Raw genomic sequence first — 23,570 nt, 5'->3', positions numbered from 1 at the left:
TATTCCCTCTGGCTGTCCTCATGACTTGTACCCTCACTTCATTCATGACTCTGGCCAAATGTCACCTCCCATGAGAAGGCTTCCCTGGCTATCCTGTTTAAAACTCCACTCTTCCCAATATTACCCTCTGTCACCTGATGCCCCAAGGCCTTTTCACAGTACCTATCACTTGGCATGTTCTATATGTCTTCATTCACTGGGTTAATGTTTTACACACATACACTCTTTCTAAGCATGCACTCTATATGGCTTTCTATCTTTTCCTTACTATTTTGTCACTCATGTATTCCAGCTGGCTTGCTACTGATCAAAGGACTAGGCATGATCATCCTGAGCTGCAATAAGACAAAAGCTTCTTTCTGCTCAGGGCTGTATTCTCAGAGCTCATCACACACAGTAGCTGTGCAATAAATTCCATGATTCATGAGCGAGGGACAATCTTTGCATATCTTCAGCTTCTGCTCATCAAGGGACCTGCCTTTGCACAAAGTGAGGTCCACCTGCAGGTGGAGCCACAGCTTTCCCCTGTTGTGCTGTTTCTTTATGCAGGTTACCGCTGAGGCACCCTTGACTCCATCAGATCTTCCTCCAGAACCCCAGCAATAACCAACCAACCGAGTTACTGGCTGTATTGTCATTTTCTGGGCATGCAAGGTAAGTAACACCTGCGAGTCCCATGTACAGCTTCATCCGCCTTTGCACAGGTGTGCAGTGGGGGCGCGCCGGGGGGGGGGGGCAGCAGCCATAAATAAAATGTGTCCAGCACCATCTCAGAAAGACTGTGGGTTGAGACAAAACGCCCACTCCCTCTGGGTCCAGATCACTCTAAGTGTAGAAGCAGGACTCTGCAGAACACTTGAATGCTTCCATCCTGGGGCTCCTCTAGAGAAAGGAGGGAGGTTGCACATGTTTCTTTCCCCTGCTTCATCCAAAGACCCCCACTCCTTGAGCCCATTCAGCTCTGATCGAATATGATTTAAGACGAGAATTCGGGAATCTGCTCTAGACCCCAACACTCCTTGGTACCAACACCTAGAGACGCCTGGAGATAGTTTCGTTGGTCCGCATGGTGTATTTTTAGAGAGGATGGGCATTTTTCAGTTCATCACAGCTTTCACTTCTCCCTATAAAACCAAGACCTGGTCTGTTTCATTCATCTCCATTTCAAGCCTGGCCCTTGAGGCAGTGAATTTTGAGATCTCTAAAAGAGTACTTTCCAAGGTCATAGTTGCTCAGTTTTGATAGGATGCCATGCTTAAACTCAACCATTTCCTTTCTAACTGTCCCCTAAGCCAGGGGTGGGGAGTATCAGTCATGTATCCTGAATGCCCCTGGCTGGATGGATCACTTCAAGAAATCTATTCCTGTTTCCCTGAATCAGCTCTTTTGAAAAATGAGGAAAGGACCATAATAGAGCAATTCTGAGGGTCCTGTGCAAACATGGAGACCCTCATTCTAGAAGTAAATGGGGGCGTAGAACGCTCTGAAATTCTCTCCTATCAGGCTTAATTATTCCCTCCCACAGGGTCCCGGGTCTTAACCTCCTCATATTTCAAGTGCAGACAAATATCAAAGTCCAGCTTCGTTTGGAGAAGGATATAAATGGCCGATACCTACTTGCCTGTGGGAATTGCATGCTCAGCCCTGAGAGTGTAAGGATCCAACCTGGAAGTTTGTAAGTTCTTCATTTTTCTCTTTCTGGTTCCTGTTGGTTATGACAAAGCCCGTAATGAGGCTTCACCTGAAAGTTGTCCCCGGCAAAACACTACCTTCCAAAATGAGCCTTTTGTGTACATGGGGTTGTGTGTTTTATAAGTAGAACTTTATGTTAATAGAGAATGCGTTTATTACAAAAATAGTATTCCGTTGACATGAAAAGAGATTTAATGAACAGCACTGAGGACAAAGAAAATGGAATTATTTGATAATTGGTTGGCATTTAGGTTATTTCTGAACTTTTTGCTCTCATAAGTAATCCTGAGCCTTTTGGGACAGAAAGATTTTCCAAAAATAGTGTTATAAATGGAATCATTTCCTTATGGCAGTTTTCTAAAATTGCTGGAAAGTATCAACATTTTTATGACCTTTAAATTTTAAGTCACATAATGGCTTTAAGACATTCCAAGTCACTTACCAAACACTTGGCCAATAGAACTGGGCTAAGTGATGTGTTTTGAGCTGGCATTGGGCGGTTTCACTTCATATTCATCATATTCAATCAACGCCAGTTATACCTTCTCACAATGTCTCTCTTTAGTAGGTAGAAAATATCATGGATGCCATTATTTTCTTTTTCTTTTTCTTTGTACCAATAGAGCCTGGACTTCATCAGTCTCTCATTAGTCTGCGATATTTTCTCTTCAGAGTAAATTTTTTCAGAGGTTTGTCCTTTTATTAACTAAAATGTTAGTGTTTCCTTCTAAATTTATAGTCTTTTACAATCTTCCTTGGTAAGATTTTTTTGAAAACTTGGGCTGACATCCACGATTAACTGAGTCCAGTGGTCATCCACGATTAACTGAATCCAGGGTATCTACTCTATACCCTGTTTTTGTCACTCCTGCATTCTTTATTTTGATTCATCTCCCAATTTCTCACTGTTTCGAAAAAGAGCTGCATGTAGAATCCTTTCTGAACCCCTAGGGGTCAGTAATGTCCTCCAGTCATGTTCAAACATAAGTGAGAATCAGGCCAGACATAGCCCCCTTGGCTCAGAGCCATCTCCCCCTAGGAAGGCTTGAATAAGGTTCCTGTGTCTTTTGATATGTCAAACAATCCCATTCTTTGTGGGAAGTCAGAGACATCAGACTGGAAGTGGTAGATTAACTGATTTATATAAAAAGCTTTTTTTTTTTTTTTGGTCTTTTTGCCATTTCTAGGGCCGCTCCCACAGCATATGGAGGTTCCCAGGCTAGGGGTCCAATCGGAGCTGTAGCCACTGGCCTACGCCAGAGCCACAGCAACACGGGATCCGAGCCGCATCTGCAACCTACACCACAGCTCACGGCAACACCGGATCATTAACCCACTGAGCAAGGGCAGGGACCGAACCCGCAACCTCATGGTTCCTAGTCGGATTCGTTAACCACTGCGCCACGACGGGAACTCCATAAAAAGCTTTTATAGAATAAAGACACAAACCTGTCGCTGAGAATTAGACAGATTTACCCTCACCTGTAAGGATTAGGGACTGAGTCAGGAACACAAACATACCTCTTCACTGTTATTTCCTGCTTCCTTCTCATCTTTCTCAACTAAACAATGATCTTGTACCGTCCCTTCCAGGAAGGCATGACCATCTGGCCAAGGAGATAAGTTCAACTGAAGTTTTGAATAATCAGAGAATTGGGAGAGTTGGCCAAAGGGAACAGAGTTGGCTAGAGAGCTCTGGGAAGGCTTTCTGGGGGAAACCAGTTGGCTGGACAGTCCAGGAGAGGAAAAACAGAATAGACACAGAGGAGTTCCCCTGATGGCTCAGCATAAACGAATCTGACTAGTAGCTATGAGGATGTGTGTTCGATCCCTGGCCTTGCTCAGTGGGTTAAGGATCCAGCATTGCCGTGAGCTGTGGTGCAGGTCACAGATGTGGCTGGGATCCTATGTTGCTGTGGCTGTGGCGTAGGCTGGAAGCTGCAGCTCCAATTCAACCCCTGGCCCAGGAACTTCCATAAGCTACGGGTGCGGCCCTTACAAACAAACAAAAGACAAAAATAGACACAGAGAGAGAAATGAAGGGGAACAATTATAAGGGCAAGGTGATTTAAGTGGAAAGATTAATTTTAAGAAGCCCTAAGTGGTAGGTGGGAGCCTAAGGGCAAGGCTGGGTCACAGAGTGCTATGGAAACAAGGGTAGACTTTAAGCAATTTGGGGTCCACTGAACAAAGAAATGAGGTAAAGAAAGGAGAGTTTGGGAGTAAATAATCTGTCCTACTAACTTTTTTCATTCTTCATTTAGAACAAGCCGGATACAAACTTTTCTTCTAGGAAATATAGAGAGAACCTTGAAAGACCTGATAATCGGTCATTTGGGAGAAAAAGTAAGTCTACAAATCCATATTACTTCAGGTTTTTTGGTTTTTTTTGTGAGGTTTTTTTTTTTTGTCTTTTTGCCTTTTCTTGAGCTGCTCCTGCGGCATATGGAGGTTCCCAAGCTAGAGGTCGAATTGGAGCTGTAGCCACCAGCCTACACCAGAGCCACAGCAACATGGGATCCAAGCTAAGTCTGTGACCCACACCACAGCTCACAGCAATGCCAGATCCTCAACCCACTGAGCAAGGCCAGGGATTGAACCTGCAACCTCATGGTTCCTAGTTGGATTCATTAACCACTGCACCACAACAGGAACTCCCATATTTCTTCAGTTTTTGAGTCCCAATGCCCAGAGCTTGGCAGGTTGGTTCTTCTTCTTCTTTTTTTTTTTTTTTTTTTGTCTTTTTGCCTTTCCTAGGGCCACTCCCGCAGCATATGGAGGTTCCCAGGCTAGGGGTCGAATCGGAGCTGTAGCCACTGGCCTACGCCAGAGCCACAGCCACGTGGGATCTGAGCTGCGTCTGTGACCTACACCCCAGCTCACGGCAATGCCGGATCCTTAACCCACTGAGCAAGGCCAGGGATCAAACCCACAACCTTATGGTTCCTAGTCGGATTCGTTAACCACTGAACCACGACGGGAACTCCCTTAAATTGGTTCTTCTTAAACTGGAAGGAAATCTCCCAGGGAGGAGAACTGGGGAGAGAGGAGTTGGCATATATTAACTTCCCATTCTGTAACCAGATATGGGTGAAGTGCTTTACAAACATTTAATTCTTTGGGTCAGAAATCAGCATCTGCGTGTCTGCAGGTGGGTTGATAAGCCTTTCCAAGACCTGGTTTCCTTATCTGTAAAATAAGTAGAAGTGGTCATGAAATTGACAGCTAATATTCATTAAGCTCCCAGACACTGTGCCCGGTCATCTAACATGAGTTTTCTTATCCTTTAAACAATCTCATACTTTAGGTAACGACATTATCTCCAGATTCCAGATTCAAGAAAAAGTCCCAGAGAAGAATGACTTACCCAAGTCACATAGTTGCCAAATGGCTCAGCTGACATATGATCCCAGGGCAGTCTGTTCCCCAAACCCCCTTACCTGGTTGTCCCCTAGGATGGGTTGGCTTAGAAGAAGAACTTGCCTTGATTACTCCCATTCAGGCTCCAGTTGGTAGAATCCTCCTCCTGACTCTTGCGTATTTCCTCGTCTTTCAGGTAAGTCCCTTCATGAATTCATGGCTCTATAACCTGAGCCCACAGGTGTCTAGTGAGCTGATTAGTAAGTGCTGGTAGCAGGAAGGGACACGAACCCTCTGGGAGAAAACTCCAACTCCTCCTTCATCTTCCAGCTCCTCTGCCCTTATCTCACCCTGTACTTCTCCTAGACCAAAAACCCCTTCCCTGCTGAGACAGAGTGGTCCCTAATAATAACAATCCTAATGAACTCAGCCGCCGTTTATTGAGAGTCCTCTGCACCTGGCCCAGGGATAAGCACCCTGCTTGCACTAGCCATTGACCCTCTACAACTGGCTGAGAATGTGCTTGTTTCAATTCTATTCTGGTCCCCAAAGCCTAGAGAAACTGAAATATGAATGGAGGCTTTGTGAGAGGAGAAAAGCTGCCCGATACTTCTGTTATCCTCCTCCTAAATTTTATTTTATTTTTTACTTTTTGCTTGTTAGGCCTGCACCTGTGGCACATGGAAGTTCCCAGGCTAGGAGGCAAATTGGAGATATAGCTGGGGCCTAAGTCACAGCCACGGCAATTCAGGATCTGAGCCACATCTGCAAGCTACACCCCAGCTCACAGTGATGCCAGATTCTTAACTCACTGAGTGAGGCCAGGGATTGAACCTGCATCCTCATGGATCCTAGTTGGGTTCATTTTTGCTGAGCCACAGCAGGAACTCCCATCCTCCTCCTAAATTTTAGATGTTACCATTAGGAGAGAAAATTGGCCTAGTTTCAGCCCAGACAAAAACTGCCTCCCTTGGAGTAATCTTATGGCATGGCAGGTCAAGGATCTGGCATTGTCACTACTGCAGCTCTGGTCTCTGCTGTGGTTCAGGTTCAACCCCTGGCCCAGGAACATTCACATGCTACAGGCATGGCCAAAAACAAACAAACAAACAAACAAACAAACCTGCCTCCTTCCAGTAGTCTCTAGCTCCAAGCACCCTAAGTTTCAACATCTACCAGAACCCAAAGCAACAAATGCAAGATTGAATCTCAGCAACTGAGACCCCAGCAGGAATCTGAAAACCGGTAGAATTTACTGGGTCGAAAGGACTCTTCCTTCTGTTGCTGAAATTTGGCCTCTGTCTGCTGGTGCTGAATACAAACTCAGAGATAGGGTTTTGGGTGAAGGAGAAAAAGATGGCTTCATCACTTTTCCTGGCAAAGGAGGCCATAGCAGGCTAGTGCCTTAAAGACTGTGCCCTCTTGGAATAGATTAGGAGGTGGTTTTATAGTTTGGGGAGTGGAAAATAGGGCCAAAGATAAGGATCAGGTTGTCTTTCAAAGCTGGTGTTTAGTGACCCGCAAGACTGGTTCTGGTGGTCCTTCTTCCCAGAATGAAGACTGCTTCATCAAGTAGTTGCTCCATTTGTTGGGGGTTTTAGTTCTACAGAAAGGCTCAAAGATATTGTTATGTATATTCCTTGAGCAGGAACGGGGACCCTGACCCCAGAGCTACACTATTGTCTCTTGACGGCTCCTCCCTGGTCTCTGTATCCCCTCCCTTCCCTGTTATACTGTCCTTTGGAACTCAGGGAAGGTCGTGGAGGCCGAGGCTAATTCCCTAAAAACAAGAAATGGAGGACACGGAAAGGCTTGTGTGCCCAGGAGCCCCACAGGGCCCTGCTTGGTTACATTTCCTTCACTGGATATACTACACTAGTCCTACCAAGTCCAAGATGCTGAGGTTTCTCTCCCAGCAGGCAATTTTCTGGCCTCTGTTCACTGCTTATGAGACAGGCAGTTAATCTGGATAAGACTTAAAGCTCCCAAAGCTTGGTCCTTAGGCTACCGAAAGTAAATGCAAATAGGGTTGCTCAAACAACATCCACACTCTGCTGATACCAAGCCACCACTTTGAAGAGGTGCCCAGGCAAACTGGGGACTCCAGCTGCTATCATGCCAACTTCCTGCATTGTCTCATTTCAATGCACAGCTCTTAAGCGATTCACTTGGGAAGAATATTTGTTCCCAATTGCGGATGAGGAAAATGAAGCCCAGCACTGTCAGTGAAGTGGTCAGAGACAGTGGGTAACAAAGAGCCTCCAGCCCCAGCCTCCTATCTCCAAGCCTCCGGCTCACTCCCTGACACTGCCCTGCCTCCAGGTAGAACAGAGGAAACTCTTTTGGCCTCGCTGATCTGATTTTACTCCCTGTTTTGCACTGTAGGTTTGCTGCTGCAGTGGGGTGGGTACCAAACTGCCGTCTAAATATCCCCAAAGTGAAGAAGTCACATTTGCAACTAATCAGGTAAGACATCAGAGCACATTCTGTTTCTTCGTGATGGCACTTGGCCTTTAGGGTCATTATAAATGTGTCATTTATTTATTCATTTATAAAACTTCAATTTAAGCATCTACTATGTGCTAGATACTAGAGATAGAGTCATGAACAATACAAAGACTCTTCTGCCCTGAGGCTTGTATTCTGGTTGGGTGTACTACCAATGAACTAGGAAATAAATACACAGTCAACTGAATTCCAGAGGGTGGTGGATACCATGAAGAAACCACAGAAGAGGAGAGTGAGTGGGGTGGAGGCGGGGAGGGAGGCATCAAATTAAGAGAGCATAGGCAGGCAGAAGGCTCTCTGAGGAGGAGATCTTTCAGCTGAGCTCTGAATGATAAAGCAGAAGTTGTGTCAGACTTTGGGAGAAGAACACAAGCAGGAGGATGAGGGTATGCAGAAGAAGCCCAGAGGAAGGAATGAGCTTTCCTTTTTGAAACAAAGAAAGGAGAGCAAAGGGACCGAGGTGTGGAAAGGGCTCAGCTATAGGAAGCATCTTTACAATGATGATATTTGGGAGAAAAGAGGAGATTTTCTATAAAAAGAGATGCCATTGTTCATTTATCATGCTTTTTTTTTTTTGCAACTATTCTATGCGCAATAAACACTCTGCTCAAGTGTCACTATCTCGGGTCTCTCAAAAAGGCTTATCTGCCACTCCCTTCCCTACTTTATTTTTCTTCATAACATTCATTACTATCTGACTTCCTACTAAATTACTTGTTTGTTTTTTGTCCCCCTACTAGAACATAAACTGCATAAAGGCAAGGAATTTATTATTTCATTCCCTGTTTTATCCTAGGTGTCAAGGTTAGAAAGATCAATCACACATGGCCCATGACCTCAAGAGCCCCCAGATTAGTAAGGAATAAGACACATAAACAGGCAATTTTATATAGGCAGTTATGTGTTCTGGTTGATGTTTTGTGGAAATAGAGAGGCAAGATCCAGCAGCCCTGTCATGGAATTTCCAGGAGGTTTCACAGAGGAGACAGGATTTAAATTGGGTATGGAAAAAATGATTACGAGTTTCTTTGTGGGAAAGACATTCAAAGCAGAGGAAACAGCATGTGCAGATACACAGGAGTAAGGAAGAGTCTGGTGCTCTGGACCATAGGGAGAAGATCTGGGTGCCTGGTCATAGGAGTCATGGGGGGTGGAGGTATCCTCCTTTAAGGGATAGGATAAGTTTGTAATGAACTGTACACATGCTTTCTGGGGAAACTGGTGCATGTGATGAATTGAGCCATCAAGAAGTTGTAGCCCATGATAAGGGACATAAGAACCTGAATGTCAACATCATATTGGATCTACATCCTTGGGTTGATTAGCTCAGTTATACAATATTCTAAACCTATGCTGTTCAATGGAAAAATAGCATAAAACATATATAATTTGGAGTTTTCTAGTAATAATATTTTAAAGGAAAAGCAAATGGGTTATATTAATTTTAGCAATAGATTTTTATTTACCTGGTATATCTCAAATATCATGTTGATATATAATCAATATAAAAATATTAAAATTCAATATTCTATTTTTGTACTGAGTCTTTGATATCTAATGTATATTTTACACTTACAGCACATTTCCATTTGGACTAGCTGTATTTCAAGTGCTAATATTCACATGTGGTTGGTGGCTGCTATATTGGATGATGCAACTCTAATTTGTTGCCGGTGCAAAATTTTGAAAGCCCAAAGCATCTTGTTTTATCCTAACCACTATATCAAGGCATCCATATATCATAGAAGTCCCAAACTATGTCCCCTCTATTGTATTCAGTCCGCAGACATATTTGGTTCAACCTAGGAAGTATTTTATAAATATGAATGAGTTGCTAATATTAAAAAGTAAGAAAAATGTCTTTTGATCAACCAGGACATCTGGTAATATTTTACATCTTTGTGGCATAAAGTATGTTGTGAAGAGGAGGATTGATCTTAGTTGATGAGCGTCCAGGGAACAATGAGAAAATGTTATCCAGGGATAGGCGGAGGATGGATGTCGGGACAAGAATGTGGTTCAGCACCATGGATAGCAGACAACGGTACCAGGTGAAAGCCTGTGGGGGAGGGGGAAGGGCTCTCCCCACTGGCTTACAGCCTCCTTAGAAAGGGTATGATGTCGGCAAATATCTTGATTATCTCCCAAGAATCAGATCCTGATGGCTGCTCTCCTCCCTGGAATGTCCTACAAGCTCCAGGCCATCACCGATGTACATGTTCATGTTGATTCCTGTCTGGAATTTCATTACCCACACCAAACCCAAAGATCTCCTACTTCTTTGAGTACGGAGACTATTTCCCTGTAAATCCTCACCAGAATCCATAATAAATTTGTTGCAACTCTGAACTGTGGACTTCCCAGCTTCCATGGTGCCATGTGAGCAGGGACAACAATAACTAGAGAGGCCGTGGGTCTGGTCATGATAATGAAAATTTGCAAGGTGGAGGAAGATGCTTGGGTTAATTTAGGTTTGATCTCAGAAATACCTGAACACTCTGGCCCAGAGTTTTCCAAAAGCTAAGGAACAAGTCTTCCTGTTTTGTCTGAACACCTTCTGAACTGATTCTGTGACCGTAGGTAGCTCCCTACTCTGGAGCACTGTCTCCTCACTGTGAATTTGAGAGTGTTGGTCTAATCCTCTAAATGCCCTCAGGCTAGATCAGTCTATAATGCTTTATGGGAGAAGTTTGTCTTTGCCCTGGTAACCCCATTTTTCCTCCCTACAAACTTCCAAACTCCTCAAAAGACATATATGGCTACTCACTGTCTCTATTTCCTTATCTTCATCTACTGCTCAGTTTTGGATAATATGGCTTCTTCCCCCAACTTCTCAAAATACTTGCCCAAGAATTCCTATGTGGCTCAGCAGAAATGAATCTGAATAGTATCCATTAGGATGTGGGTTCAATCCCTGGCCTCATTCAAGGGGTGAGGGATCCGCTGTCACCATAAGCTGTGGTTTAAGTCACAGATGTGGCTTGGATCCGGAGTTGCTGTAGCTGTGATGTAGGCTGGCAGCTGTAGCTCCAATTCGACCCCAGCCTCGGAATCTCCATATGCTGCAGGTGGGGTGCGGCCCTAAAAAGACAAAAAAAAAGAAAGAAAGAGAGAAAGAAAGAAAGAAAGAAAGAAAGAAAGAAAGAAAGAAAGAAAGAAAGAAAGAAAGAAAGAAAGAAAGAAAGAAAGAAAGAAAGAAAGAAAAAAAGTTTGCTTCCAAGTTCCATAGGGCTCCTTTTCAAAGATCCTCAAAGCTGAAGCTCATCCCAACCACCTTCTCTTGCCACTAGACCCATAACTAGGTTCAGTTCTCAGCATGCTCCAGGGAAACAAAAGTAAAAGATAAAATAACTCACATACTTAAAATAATTACAATTTTTTGCTGATTTATATAAGTAGATGTGGAGACTATTGTAGCATTTGATTATAAATATGTTAGACCAAGGAAGATAGAATATAACATTGAGCATATTTATGAAAATGTTTTTAATTAATTGATGGGTATATTTATGAAAGGTTCTGGATTTAATACTAGATCACACAACTAAAAATGGCTTTTATAGTTCACGGTGCTGATTACTGGAAATCAAATTCAACAATAACCTTCATTCAGTGTGGTTGAAATGCTAGAACTTCCCTGGTTTAATATAAAGTAAGGCTTCACTTAAAGTAAGTCACCCAAAGGCTTAGGGAGGTAGGACTATTGGAGTGGGTTTATCTTTTGCAAACACATGCACCTACCCCCCCTCCCACACCATTATATCTCCTGAGGGGGCACAGAGGACAATATCTTCACCAAAAAATTGGGAAATACATTAATGAGGAGAGTAACAGTATCCTTAAAGAACTCTGTGATGGCTTTCTGTTGGAAATGCTGCCATTGAGATGGGCTCCCTGATTTCAATTGGGATAGTGAAACATAAAAATAACAGAGAGGAGGAGTTCGTGCTGTGGTGCAGTGGAAATGGATCTGATTAGTATCCATGAGGATGCAGGTTGATTCCTGGCCTTGTTCAGTGGGTCAGGGATCCAGCATTGCCATGAGCTGTGGTGCAGATTGCAGACACCACTCAGATCCTGTGTTGCTGTGGCTGCGGCATAGGCTGGCGGCTGTAGCTCTAATTCAACCTCTAGCCTGGGAACTTCCATGCACTGCACGTGCGGCCTTAAAAGTACAAAGGAAAAAAAAAAGTAACAGAAAGGAAGTGGAGAGCTTAACTGGCAGAAAGAGGACGGCATGCTCACTGTAATGAATAGCAAAGATGAACTGGCCATCAGAATATTTGGCAACTTCTAATTGATCACGGTTTCCCTAGAAAGGAAATAGATAGTCTATCTACTAAATGTAAGTTGAGAGAGATCTTCAGGTTTGGAATCCAGAAAACTGACTTGGGTTGCCAAAATAGAGAATCAGAGCCTCTCACACAATGTCCACTTACAAGCCAGTTCAGAATCAGGAAAGCATTGATTGAAAGGAAGGCAAAGGGTCCTGAAATATTGCCATAGTGTATACTGTAAATCTTCCTTCAAGTCTCTCCCAAATTGACCTGCTGACATTTATTAGAATCATGGTGTACAGTAAGAAATACCCAAAACTTTGGGGAATATGAGATACTGGCTCTGAATTTATGCTGGTTTCCAAGAACCCCAAATACCTTCATGGTCCATCAGTTAAAGTGAGTTTATGGTTTTCAAGTGATAGATGGGGTTTTGGCACAAGCTGGATTCAGAGTGAGCCTGATACTTCTGGGGAACCACTCTGCAATTATTTCCCCAGTTAATGCATGTATAATTTGAATGGACATGATTAGCAACCGGCAGAATCCCCAGTTGGCTCTCTGATCCATGAAGTAAGAGTTCTTTTAGGAGAAAATGGCAAGCAGAAACTCCTGGACCTTTCTCTTGTAACAGGATTATAAACCAAAAGCAAATGGGAGAATTGAAGAGACAAAGGCCATCATTTAGATCTGAGGGGAAAAAAAGGGTAATGATACTTATGTGAGTCAGAGATTGAGAGAAGGAGAGAGAGAATGAAAGAAAAAGGAACTGGTTTACATGATTATAGAGGTTGGTTAAGCAAGATAAAAATCCATAAGGCAAGCTATCAGGAAGGGAGAATCAAGGGCCGAGGTTGCTATCCACAAGAAATATTCTTTTTCTCCTCTTCCTCCTCCTTTTTCTTCTTTTCTGCCTCTATCTCTATCCCTCCCCTCAGCCTTGCTTGAAAGGTCTTCTGATTGAATTAGCCCCACCTAAATTATCCAGGATAATCTCCTCTCCATAAAGCCATCTCATTATGGACTTTAATTACATCTGAAAACTTCCTTCAGAGTAACACCTAGATTTGTATCTGATTGAATAGGGGGACTATAGCTTAGCCCTGTTGACACATACAAAAAAAATCACAGGGAGTTCCCACTGTGGCTCAACGGTAACAAATTGGACTAGTATCCATGAGGATGCAGGTTTGATCTCTGGTCTTGCTTAGTGGGTTAAGCATCTGGCACTGCTGTGAGCTGCAGTGTAGGTTGCAGACACGGCTCACATCTGGCATTGCTTCGGCTGTGGCATAGGCCAGCAGCTGCAGCTCCAATTCGTCCCCTAACCTGGAAACTTGCATATGCCACAGGTGCAGCCCTAAAAAGAAAAAAAAGAAAAAAAAATAACAGTAGTGATCCCATCCCCACCTAACACTTTTAAGTGTTCACAGTCCACAGGCCTGGCACCTGGAACGCACGATTGCCTTGGAAAACATTCTTTCGCCCCTATACCAAGTTATAGGAACCATCAGAATCAGCTTGCTTTTACTTGGCAGTGCTATCAGCACACCTTCATAGTTTTCCTTTAGGCTAGTCAGCACTCCTACTCTCAGTTTGCAAAAATCTTGATCATCTTGACATCGCAGAACACTATGTATGTCCAATATGTTGTTAACATTATGCCTATTAGATTGATGAGTGGGAATTAGCAAGTATTTAAATGCACTAGCGAAGTACATGAAAGCAAGAAGGTGAGACAAAATCACATGGAAACTCTGGACCCCACCACTTTGATGAAGTTTCTAAGAGGATGATGGTTTGAAACATGTTAGGGTATCCCTTCCAAGATTATAACAACCAATTGTTGGCCCTTACAATACATATTCTTAAAAAAACCTCAAGGCTCCATGGGCCATTGTGATTTTTAAGGCAACATGCACCATAAGTAAAGGTGCTCTTCCGATACAGTTACTGAATAACTCTCAAGGCATCAGATTTGAGTTGGAATCAGTAAGAAAAATCCTTCCAGCAAGCCATGCAAGTTTCTCTGCCAGTTTGTTCCTTATGACCTAGTCAGATCCAATTATGCTTTTAAAGTATCTTTATCGGGGTGTTCTCCGTCATGGCTCAGCAAAACAAATCTGACTAGGATCCATGAGGATGCAGGTTCCATCCCTGGCCTTGATCAGTGGGTTAAGGATCTGGTGTTGCCGTGAGTTCTGGTTTAGGTCAGAGGTGGCTTGGGTCCCGAGTTGCTGTGGCTGTGGTGTAGGCCGGCAGGTATAGCTCCAATTCGACCCTTAGCCTGGGGACCTCCATATGCAGTGGGTGCAGTCCTAACAAGACAAAAATAAATAAATAAATAAAAATAAAGTTTCTTTAGCAAACAAAGGTGTTGTCTGGATGTTCTGGCAAACTCTGAGAAACAGAGCACAGACCTCCAGAGCTTTGGAGAAAAGTACTATCCTACTGTGCAGATGACTCTTTTGGTTTTTAAAAACAGTTTCTGTCTTGCTACTGAATCCTGGTAGAGTTGACTATCTAACCATGGGACATTAAATGACCATGCGACCTGAGACGTCCCCCTGAACTACACGTGATCTGATCTATCAGGTTTTAATACTAGGTGTGCACAGCAACAATCCTGCTCCAACTGAAAACATAAAAGAGACTGGTCCTGAGCTGTAAGTCACAAGTAATTTATAGGAGTAGGGGACTCAGCTATATTTGACTCCTTGTAAGAAAAAACACACTATTGTTTTCATTTATGTTACATACACAATACTCTCTATTACACACTAACTCTGACACTTCTGACACCAAATGTGTGAGTTTTTCCCACACATCAAGCAATCCTAGGACACCAGCTGCGTATCCCACAGTTAAACTCACTTCTGGGAGCTCCCCTTGTGCCTCAGCAGGTTAAGAATCCCACTAGTATCCATGAGGATGTGGGTTCAATCCCTGGCCTGGCTCAATGGGTTAAGTATCTGGTGTTGCCGAAAGCTGTGGTGAAGGTTGCAGATGTGGCTCAGATCTGGTGTGGCTGTGGCTGTGGCTATGGCGCAGGCTGGCAGCTGCAGCTCTGATTCAACGCCAAGCCTGGGGATTTCCACATGCCGCAGGTGCAGCCCTAAAAAAAGGAAAAAACACACACCAAAAGAACCCTTAATTCTGACAGCATCTACCTGGAGAGAGTGTTAAGGGCACAGGTTATTGTTCAGTCCTACAAGAAGACCGCCTCAGCCTTGATTCAATGCCAGTCAGACGCTCAGGTTGTTGCTTGTACTTCTGACCCGCCGGCTATAGATCAGAGGTTCCCAAGACCTACTCCTTTGGTTCTGTTCATTAGTGAGGGCAGCTCATAACTCAGGAAAATACTTGACTTGATGGATTACCAGTTTATTATAAAAAGAAGAGCCAGATAGTTGAGATGAGTAGGGCACGTATGTGGGAAGGTGTGCAGCATTCCATGAGTCTCCGAGCCCAACACTCTCCCTGCACCTGCCCATGTTCACCAAACCCAGAACCTCCAAACCCTCTCCTTTGGGTTTTTATGAGGGCTCCACTACACAGGCATGGCTGGTTGAATTGTTGGCCATTGATGACTGATTCAATGTCCAGCATCTCTCCCGTCCTGGAAGTCAGCAAGATGGGACAGAAAGTTCCAGCACCCTAATCACTTGGTTGGTTCCCCTGGCAACCAGCCCCCATCCTTAGGGGATTTCCAAAATCCACCTCATTAACATAAACTCAGTTGTGGTTGAAAGGGGTTTGTTATAACAAGACACCCTTTTCATCTTTATGGCTCTGAAACTTCTTTGAAAACGAATGCAAAAGACCAAATATTATAACAAAAGATGTGCCTATGCTGTCACCTCTGTCATTCTCCTTCTTATTCATATTGGTCTTTTGTGTCTTCTCGCCCCCTTTCCTCACCTCCATAACTAGAATTTTTTCAGTTTTATTAATCTGAGAGACAACTTTTTTTTCTTTGTTTTTTTAGAGCTGCACCCCCAGCATAAGGAAGTTCCCAGGCTAGAGGTCCAATCAGAGCTGCAGCCGCCAGCCTACACCACAGCTCACGGCAACGCTGGATCCTGAGTGAGGCCAGGAATTGAACCTGAGTCCTCATGAATACTAGTTGGGATCTTTACTGCTGAGCCATGACGGGAACTCCCTGAGAGAGACAACTTTTGATTTTGTTGATTTTCTCTTATTATTTTTCTGTGTCTATTTTATTAGTTTCTACTCTGATCTTTATTACTTCCTTGCTTCTGCTTGCTTTGGGTTTACCTGACTCTAGTTTCCAAAGTCTGATGTGTGCGGTAAAGAGAAGGACTCGAGCGCATTCCCTCCTTTCAACTGGCTGGCATTTAAGGCTGACATTGTGGCTCTGAATGCCTGCTCATTGTGGATGACCTGACTTCTTCCTTTCCCCTGAGAACCCCTCTGCCAGGCAGGACCCTGGGCTGCAAGGGCAGATCCTGCCTGCTTGCTGTCTAGAGCATTCATGGTTATGGTGAAATGGCCAGTCTTCACTCGCCCTGGTGCATCGACTTCAGCTCATTGAAAACCTTTGATATTTGCTGTGTGTGTCCCTTGGAGCCTTTAGTGGCCTCTGTAGAATATGCGAGGGACAGGGCAGGCTCAGGAGCCCAGGACCAGGGGCAAAGGCTGTGAGTGAATTTATCCAGAGACACAGTAGAGCCTCCTAGAGCCAGGCAGACTGGGTTTGAATCCTGGCTCCACACTTGTGTCCTTGGACAAGTGACCCCCCCATCTCTCTGTGTCTCAGGCTTTGCATCCGTAAAATGGGACAATAACAATGCAACCCTCAAGGGTTTTGGAGGATTAATCACATTAATCTACACAGAATGCTTAGAACAGAGCCTGGCATAGCCTTGGGGCTCAATGAGTCTGCTTCTGTTATTCTTCCTGCCTCTCCTTGCAATGCCTTCGGGAGCTGTGGGATGGTGTTTGGGGGCAGAGTGGATTGTGGGGTGGAGAGGTTGATGGGGAATGAGTGATCAGAAGTCTTCAAGCTCCCTCCAGGCTCTAGACCAACACAGCCCCCTCTCCCTCCCTCTTTGTAGTTCCTGCTAGAATTGCCAAAACAGCCTTGGGCTCATTTGCAAATGTGCTCAAGAGAGGTGGCTCCTTGGGAGTTCCTGTTGTGGCTCAGCTAGTTGAGAAACCAACATAGTATCCACAGAGGATGTAGGTTTGATCGCTGGCCTCGTTCAGTAGGTTGAGGATCCAGCGTTGCTGTGAATTGTGGTGTAGGTCACAGATGTGGCTTGGATCCCAAGTTGCTGTGGCTGTGGTGTAGGCTGGCAGCTGTAGCTCCAATTCGACCCCTGGCTTGGGAATCTCCATATGCTGTGGGTGTGGCCCTAAAAAGCAAAAAAAAAAAAAAAAAGAGAGAGAGAGAGACGCACACACACAGAGGTGGTTACTTGACACACCATGTACTTCCAGTGTCCCAGCACCACCTCTAGGCTAATGAAACTCAATGCCATTCACTCTACCAGCTTCTGCAGTTTATAGATGAGGAAGCTGGACTTCCTGTTGTGGCTCAGTGGAAACAAATCCAACTAGGAACCATGAGGTTGAGGGTTCAATCCCTGGCCTCACTCAGTGGGTTAAGGATCTGGCATTGCCATGAGCTGTAGTGTAGTTCGCAGATGTGGCTTGGATCTGGCGTTGCTGTGGCTCTGGCATAGGCTGGCGGCAACAGCTCCGATTCAGCCCCTAGCCTGGGGGTGCAGCCCTAAAAAAAAGGGAAAAAAGACCAAAAAAAAAAAAATACAGATGAGAAAGCTGAGGCTCAGAGAGGTGGGATGAAGATAACAGCAATCATAGCAACACGGTTTTTGAAATTTGCACAATGCCCCTGAATCCTCAGTGCAGCCCTGCACTTTGTCCTCCTCCTTTTACAGATCTGGAAACTGAGTCCACCCAGAGGGAAAGGCAGGGTTTGCATCCTGGTCCTTGTGGCTCAGAAAGCCTATGCTCTAAATAACTGCATGGGATTATGCATTCAGTTGGCTCTAGATCCAGGGCTCACCCCAGAGCAGTGCCTTCCTGCTCCCATGTCAGGAAGTCTGCACCCTCCACGTCATCATTTCTTTACACTCAGTGGCCCTGAGAACCGCAGCCTGTGATGAGGTGGGACTGAACCCCACCCTGTACCCCCAGTTCAGATCTCCAAAGAGCCAAAGACAACAGTGATCACTCATCTCCACATGTCTTGATCAAAAAGGAACAAAATCCCAGCTGGTTACACAAGACCAGGAAGACTAGAAAGGTACCTTTCAAAATAATTGATATTCTACAAACACCCCCAAGGGGAGCTTGACGGTGAGCGAGGACCTCGCTGCAGGAAAGCCATCACCCTGAACTAATACCTTTGATTTATGAAACCAGAACTGAAGTGTCCAAGGACAGCCCAGGGACTGTGGGGAAATTTTCTCAGGACCCTGCATGCCCTTTGCAGCTGGGGAGAGAGCACAGGAAGTGGAAATGGAAAGTGCCTTTGTCTCAGAGCTCACAGCAGCAGAATTGTGGGGCCCAGACCCGCAAGGCCTGTGCAGCTGGAGGAGAGCAGAGCAGGGACAGAGCGGTAATAGATGAGGTCAGAGAAGACACAGGGACCCTGCAGGACCTGGGAGGCATCGCACAGGGTTTGTTTGGCTTTTGTTCTGTGTGCAGTGGGAAATTTTGGAAGGTTCTGAGCAGAGGAGTGCCATGGTCTGACTTCTGTCTTAAAATGATTACTCAGGTTGCTGTATGCAAACAGACTGCAGGTGGGCCAGAGAAGAAGCAAGGACCCTAAGTAGGACACCCTTGCCATAACCCAGGCCATGATGGTGGCCTCTGTGGTGGAGTTGTTGGAGGTGGTCAGATTCTATAAGGCTTGATGGGATTTCCTGACAGGTGGGTTCATGGAAGGTGAGGAAAGGGAAGTCAAAGGGGACCCCAAGGAGTGAGGCTGGAGCAACCGGATGGATGGGGATGCCTTTTCTTGAGATGGTGAGGACAGGGGCATTTGAACTGAATTCTTCTCAGGGGCAAACACAAGGCAGCAAGACAAACCTACTGCTTTGCCTTCAAGCCTCTCTTTCCCCTTCCTGTAAGTCTTATCCACAAACTATCCATCCATCTCTCTAACCAATTAGTCACTCTTTCACTTGTATCATTTAATAAACATCATTAGTATCTACCAGGTGGTAAACACGGGAGGCACTGGACCCATGAAAATGAATTAAATTCACACCCTGCCCTCCCGAAACCTATAATTTAGTGGGAGATTCAGAGGACAGCCATCCACACTATTTCACATATTCAGTCAACAAATAAACACCAGCACTTAATTTCTAGCAAGCAAGCATTGAGGTAGGCATTGCAAGTGATCCTGCCCTTAGGAAAGTCCTGGTCCAATTGGAAAGCCTGAGATTAGCCACCCTCACCCACTCATTCACTCATCGATTTGCTGAAGAGTCACCAACATCCAGCCTGGGCAGGCTCTGGGAGAGGACTCCCACTGGATGACCTAACAGTGGACTCTGCTGGGTGTCTCTAAGCAACGAGACCTCCCTCCGGATCCCTGGCCTCCCCCAGGGTTCCACCTGCTGCCCTCATCATGTGAGCAAGCCCCGTGGCAGTTGCCAGAGCCCATCACGACACTTCCACACAGAATGCTGGGGGCCAAATCTAGTGTCATCTCCCTAGAGAAAACCATGAGTCCATCCATCCAGCTGGCCACCATTGCAGTCTTCCGCCTGGGTACCATCTGACCTTTCTTGATATCCGCAGGTCCCAGAACCCAAGATGCATTCACTCTGGAGGCTCCTGGTCCTCCTCAGCTTGCTGGCCTTGCCCTCGGCACTGCACAAGCAGCACTGGCTTGGCCCGGCCAAGGCCTACACAGACGGCAAGTCGGCTCTGGCGAGACGTAAGCTAAGCCCCTGCTCCGCTCACTGTCACAGGGAGGGTGGGGAAAGCTGTACCTTGATCCCCCCACTGACTTGCTAGAAGACCTAAGATCAGTCATTTGCCCTCTTTTCTTCCTTTTTTTCCCTTAGACCTGAAGTATAGGAAATTGAGTTTGAGTTGGTCATATGCCTATTCATAGCATATCATCTTTATCAAGAACCAGGGCAAGGTCCTTCTTGTGTTTTATTTTAGGTTGTTTTCCCTCGTACCTCTTATTCTCACTCCTGCTCCCCTCTTCCTTGGAAGGCACTGCGGCGTGTTTAATATATGTTTTTAAATATGCCTGTATCAGAAGTTCCCATTGTAATGCAGCGGAAATGAATCCGACTAGTAACCACGAGGTTGCGGGTTCGATTCCTGACCTCGCTCAGTGGGTTAGGATCGGGCATTGCCATGAGCTTAGGTGTAGGTCACAGATGTGGCTTGGATCCTGCATTGTTGCGGCTATGGCATAGGCTGGCAGCTGTAGCTCCGATTCGACCCCTAGCCCAGGAACCTCCATGTGCCACAGGTACGGCCCTAAAAAGCAAAAAAAATAAAAATAAAAATAAAAAATATATATATATACCCATATCCTTGTAAACCATAGAGTGTTTTGATTTTTCTAAACAGTATTACCACATAGATTTCATTGTGTTTTCACTGGATACTATGCTATTGACATCTATTGCTTCAGACTGGTACAGAAAAGTCCATGAAATCCATCCATTGCACCACCACTTGGCCCTTTCCCTAGGGATGAACATCTGTCTTTTGCTTCCTGGTCTTATAAACTACAATGAGGTGAACTTTCTCACGTGTGCCCCTCTTATGACCTGGGAGAGAATTTCTCTGGGAAATTCTGAAGGAGGTGGCTTGTACCTAGGGCAGGTGCAAACTTAATTTAACCGAAGACGGACAGATCACTTTCTAGGATGGCTGTGCCAGTAACAAATGAGCATCCCTGCGTCCCCATATTCCCAACACTGGGGAGAATCCACCTGTTATCAGTCTCCTCCAGCTGCCACAGCAGAATACCACAGACCAGACGGCTTGATGAAATGACTTTTTTTTTTCTAGGGCCGTTCCTGTGGCATATAGTGGTTCCCAGGCTAGGGGTCAAATCGGAGCTGTAGCCGCTGGCCTACGCCAGAGCCACAGCAACTCCGGATCCTTAACCCACTGAGCAAGGCCAGGTATCAAACCCGCAACCTCATCGTTCCTAGTCAGATTCATTAACCACACTGCCACGACGGTAACTCCTTTTTTAAAAAATCTTATGGCTGCACCCATGGTATCTGAAAGTTCCCCAGGGCCAAGGATTGAATCCCAGCCACAGCTGCAAACTATACCACAACCGCGGCAACGCAGGATCCTTTTAACCCACTGCGCCACGCCAGGGATCGAACGCGTGCCTCCACAGCAATCCGAGACACTGCAGTTGGATTCTTAAGCCACTGCACCACAGTGGGAACTCCAATAGATACTAATTTTCTCACAGTTCTGGAGCCTGAAAGTTCAAGGTCAAGTTGCCCACAGGGTTGGTTTCTACTGAAGCCTCTCTTCCTGGCTTGCAGATGGCCACTTTCTCACTGTGTCTCACACGACCTTTCCTGTGTGTGTGCAGAGAGTGAGTGCATGCTGGCGTCCCTTCCTCTTCTTACAAGGATGCCAGTTCCATCGGATAAGGGCCCCAGAACTTATGACCTGATTTAAACCTAACTCCTCCTTCGAGGCCCCATCTCCAAATGCGGTCACTTTGGAGATTAAGGCTTCACTATATTAACTTGGTGGAGGTCAGGGGAGAGCCATTCAGTACATAGACCATCTCTCTGTTTGTCTGCCTATCTTGATATGTGTCTAAGTGATAGCTAATTGTTTAACTTGACTATCTGATTAGTGGGAAGTTTGAGCATCTCATCTTAATTTTATTAGCCGTTTTGTTTTGTCTTTTCAGGGCCTCACTTGCGGCATATGGCAGTTCTCAGGGTTCCTACTCCGGTTTGTTACTGCTGAGCCACAACGGGCCCTCCTTGTTAGCCATTTTGACATCTTTGAAATCCCTGTGCTCAGTCTTTTGCCCATTTTTCTATTTGCTCTCCTATTTTTTTTAATCCTCTTTGATTTGAGGAAATGTTGATTTATTCTTTCTTTCTTTTTTTTGTTTTTTTTTGTTTTTTTTTTTTTGTTTGGTCTTTTTAGGGCCACACCTGTGGTATATTGAGTTTCCCAGGCCAGGGGTCAAATTGGAGCTGTGGCCTCTGGCCTACACAGCAGCCACAGCAACGCAGGATCCAAACCATGCCTGTGACCTACACCATAGCTCACGACAATGCCAGATCCTTAACCCACTGAGCGAGGCCAGGATTGAACCTGCATCCTCATGGATACTAGTCAGATTCATTTCCACTGAGCCACGACCGGAACTCCGTGATTTTTTATAATGTCCTATTACCTATTAGATTTGTTAGCTAGTAATTTATTTAGGCTTTTAGCAAACTTTTTATACATAAAATTGATGTGTAACTTTCTTTCCTTGTACCATCCTTCAGACAAGTTGTACTAGCCTCACAAAATGAATTTTGCATCTTCTTCTTTTTCTATTTTCTTTCACAATAGCTTTTTCATAAAGTTTGGTAAAAATCTTCCATAAAACCATTTAGTTCAATGAGATCACCTATTTCTATTTCTTAATGGCTTCATGCTGTCAGTGTTTCCCCTTTCCCCTCGTCACAACTTGACATCTCGTGGTTTGCCATAAATGTATCCATTTCATTTAGGTTATTAAATACATTCCTGTGTGGCTGTGGGCTCAGATAGCCTCATCTGTACAGTGTTTCTGTGGCTGTGGTGTAGGCTGGCAGCTGCAGTTCCGATTGGACCCCTAGCCTGGGAACTTCCATACACCACAGTTTTAGCCCTAAAAAGAAAAGAAAAAAAAAAAAATCCTAAGAGCTACTATCATAGTTGACCAAGAACTGCTAAGAATTCTAGGCATACCTATAGTTTATTCCATCCTTGAAACTATTTCGTTAATGAATGTTCTCTTACAAAATAGAAAACTGGCTTGTGTGAGTGCTCAGCACCAAGCCTGATACTCAGTAGGTGCTCGAAATACTCTTTGGATGAATGTCTCAATATTCCTCATAAGCATTCTATGAAATGGGTATTTTACTGCCCCTATTATACAGATGAGGAAATCACAACTCGGGGAGATGACAGAGCTAGGATTTGAACCCAGACCTAAGACTCCAGACACTTCCTTGTCTGTAGGCAGCAGAAACCTGGGGTGCTTTCTGAAAGAGGGTCTGGGAGCTGATCCTGGAGGAAGGGGACGCGGTGTCACAATGGCTTCTGTGGCTCTGCTGCTACCCATAGTCCTCAGTGTGGGGCCTCATCATGGGAGGGTCGAGTCAGTGAGATAAATGCATCCTGAGGTTGTCCGAGCTGAGCCCCTAGCCCAGGCAGCAGGGGTCTAGGGCAAAGAGACCCAGGACCTGCATGCATCTATAGCTTTTAAAATGCCCCTCCTTTCTGGAATTCATTCTTCTCCTCTGGTAGTTCCACCCAGCCCTGCAGTTTTTTTTCTGAGCACAGTGTGGGAGAATTTACATTTATTCTCCCCTCATTTGCCCACCTATTTTTCTCTTCCACCCACATTTATTGTGATCTACATCCTCTATGTTAGGCTCTGTGTTCCAGATTCAGAGATACAGCTCTGGGTGAACTTTCAAACATAGTGTCTCACTTGAGCAGCTGTGGACTGCCAGACCC

At 45.0% G+C, this 23,570-nt stretch overlaps 1 protein-coding gene across 1 annotated transcript in view; it reads left to right on the top strand.

Moving 5' to 3' along the window:
* The first annotated feature begins 574 nt into the window (after positions 1–574).
* BPIFA3 (BPI fold containing family A member 3) overlaps positions 575–23,570 on the top strand; it is a 28,848-nt gene continuing 5,852 nt past the window's right edge. The window contains exons 1-6 of the mRNA XM_047771314.1: positions 575–654; positions 1,526–1,675; positions 3,957–4,038; positions 5,000–5,248; positions 7,438–7,518; positions 19,638–19,776. Of these exons, the coding sequence (XP_047627270.1) occupies positions 5,096–5,248; positions 7,438–7,518; positions 19,638–19,776 (373 nt within the window). The 5' untranslated portion in view covers positions 575–654; positions 1,526–1,675; positions 3,957–4,038; positions 5,000–5,095. The remainder of the gene's footprint in view (positions 655–1,525; positions 1,676–3,956; positions 4,039–4,999; positions 5,249–7,437; positions 7,519–19,637; positions 19,777–23,570) is intronic.

Source organism: Phacochoerus africanus, chromosome 3 (assembly GCF_016906955.1).
Source record: "Phacochoerus africanus isolate WHEZ1 chromosome 3, ROS_Pafr_v1, whole genome shotgun sequence".
Lineage (NCBI taxonomy): Eukaryota > Metazoa > Chordata > Mammalia > Artiodactyla > Suidae > Phacochoerus > Phacochoerus africanus.
The sequence above is the reverse complement of the archived record's forward strand: the minus strand, read 5'-3'. Positions and strand labels throughout refer to the sequence as shown.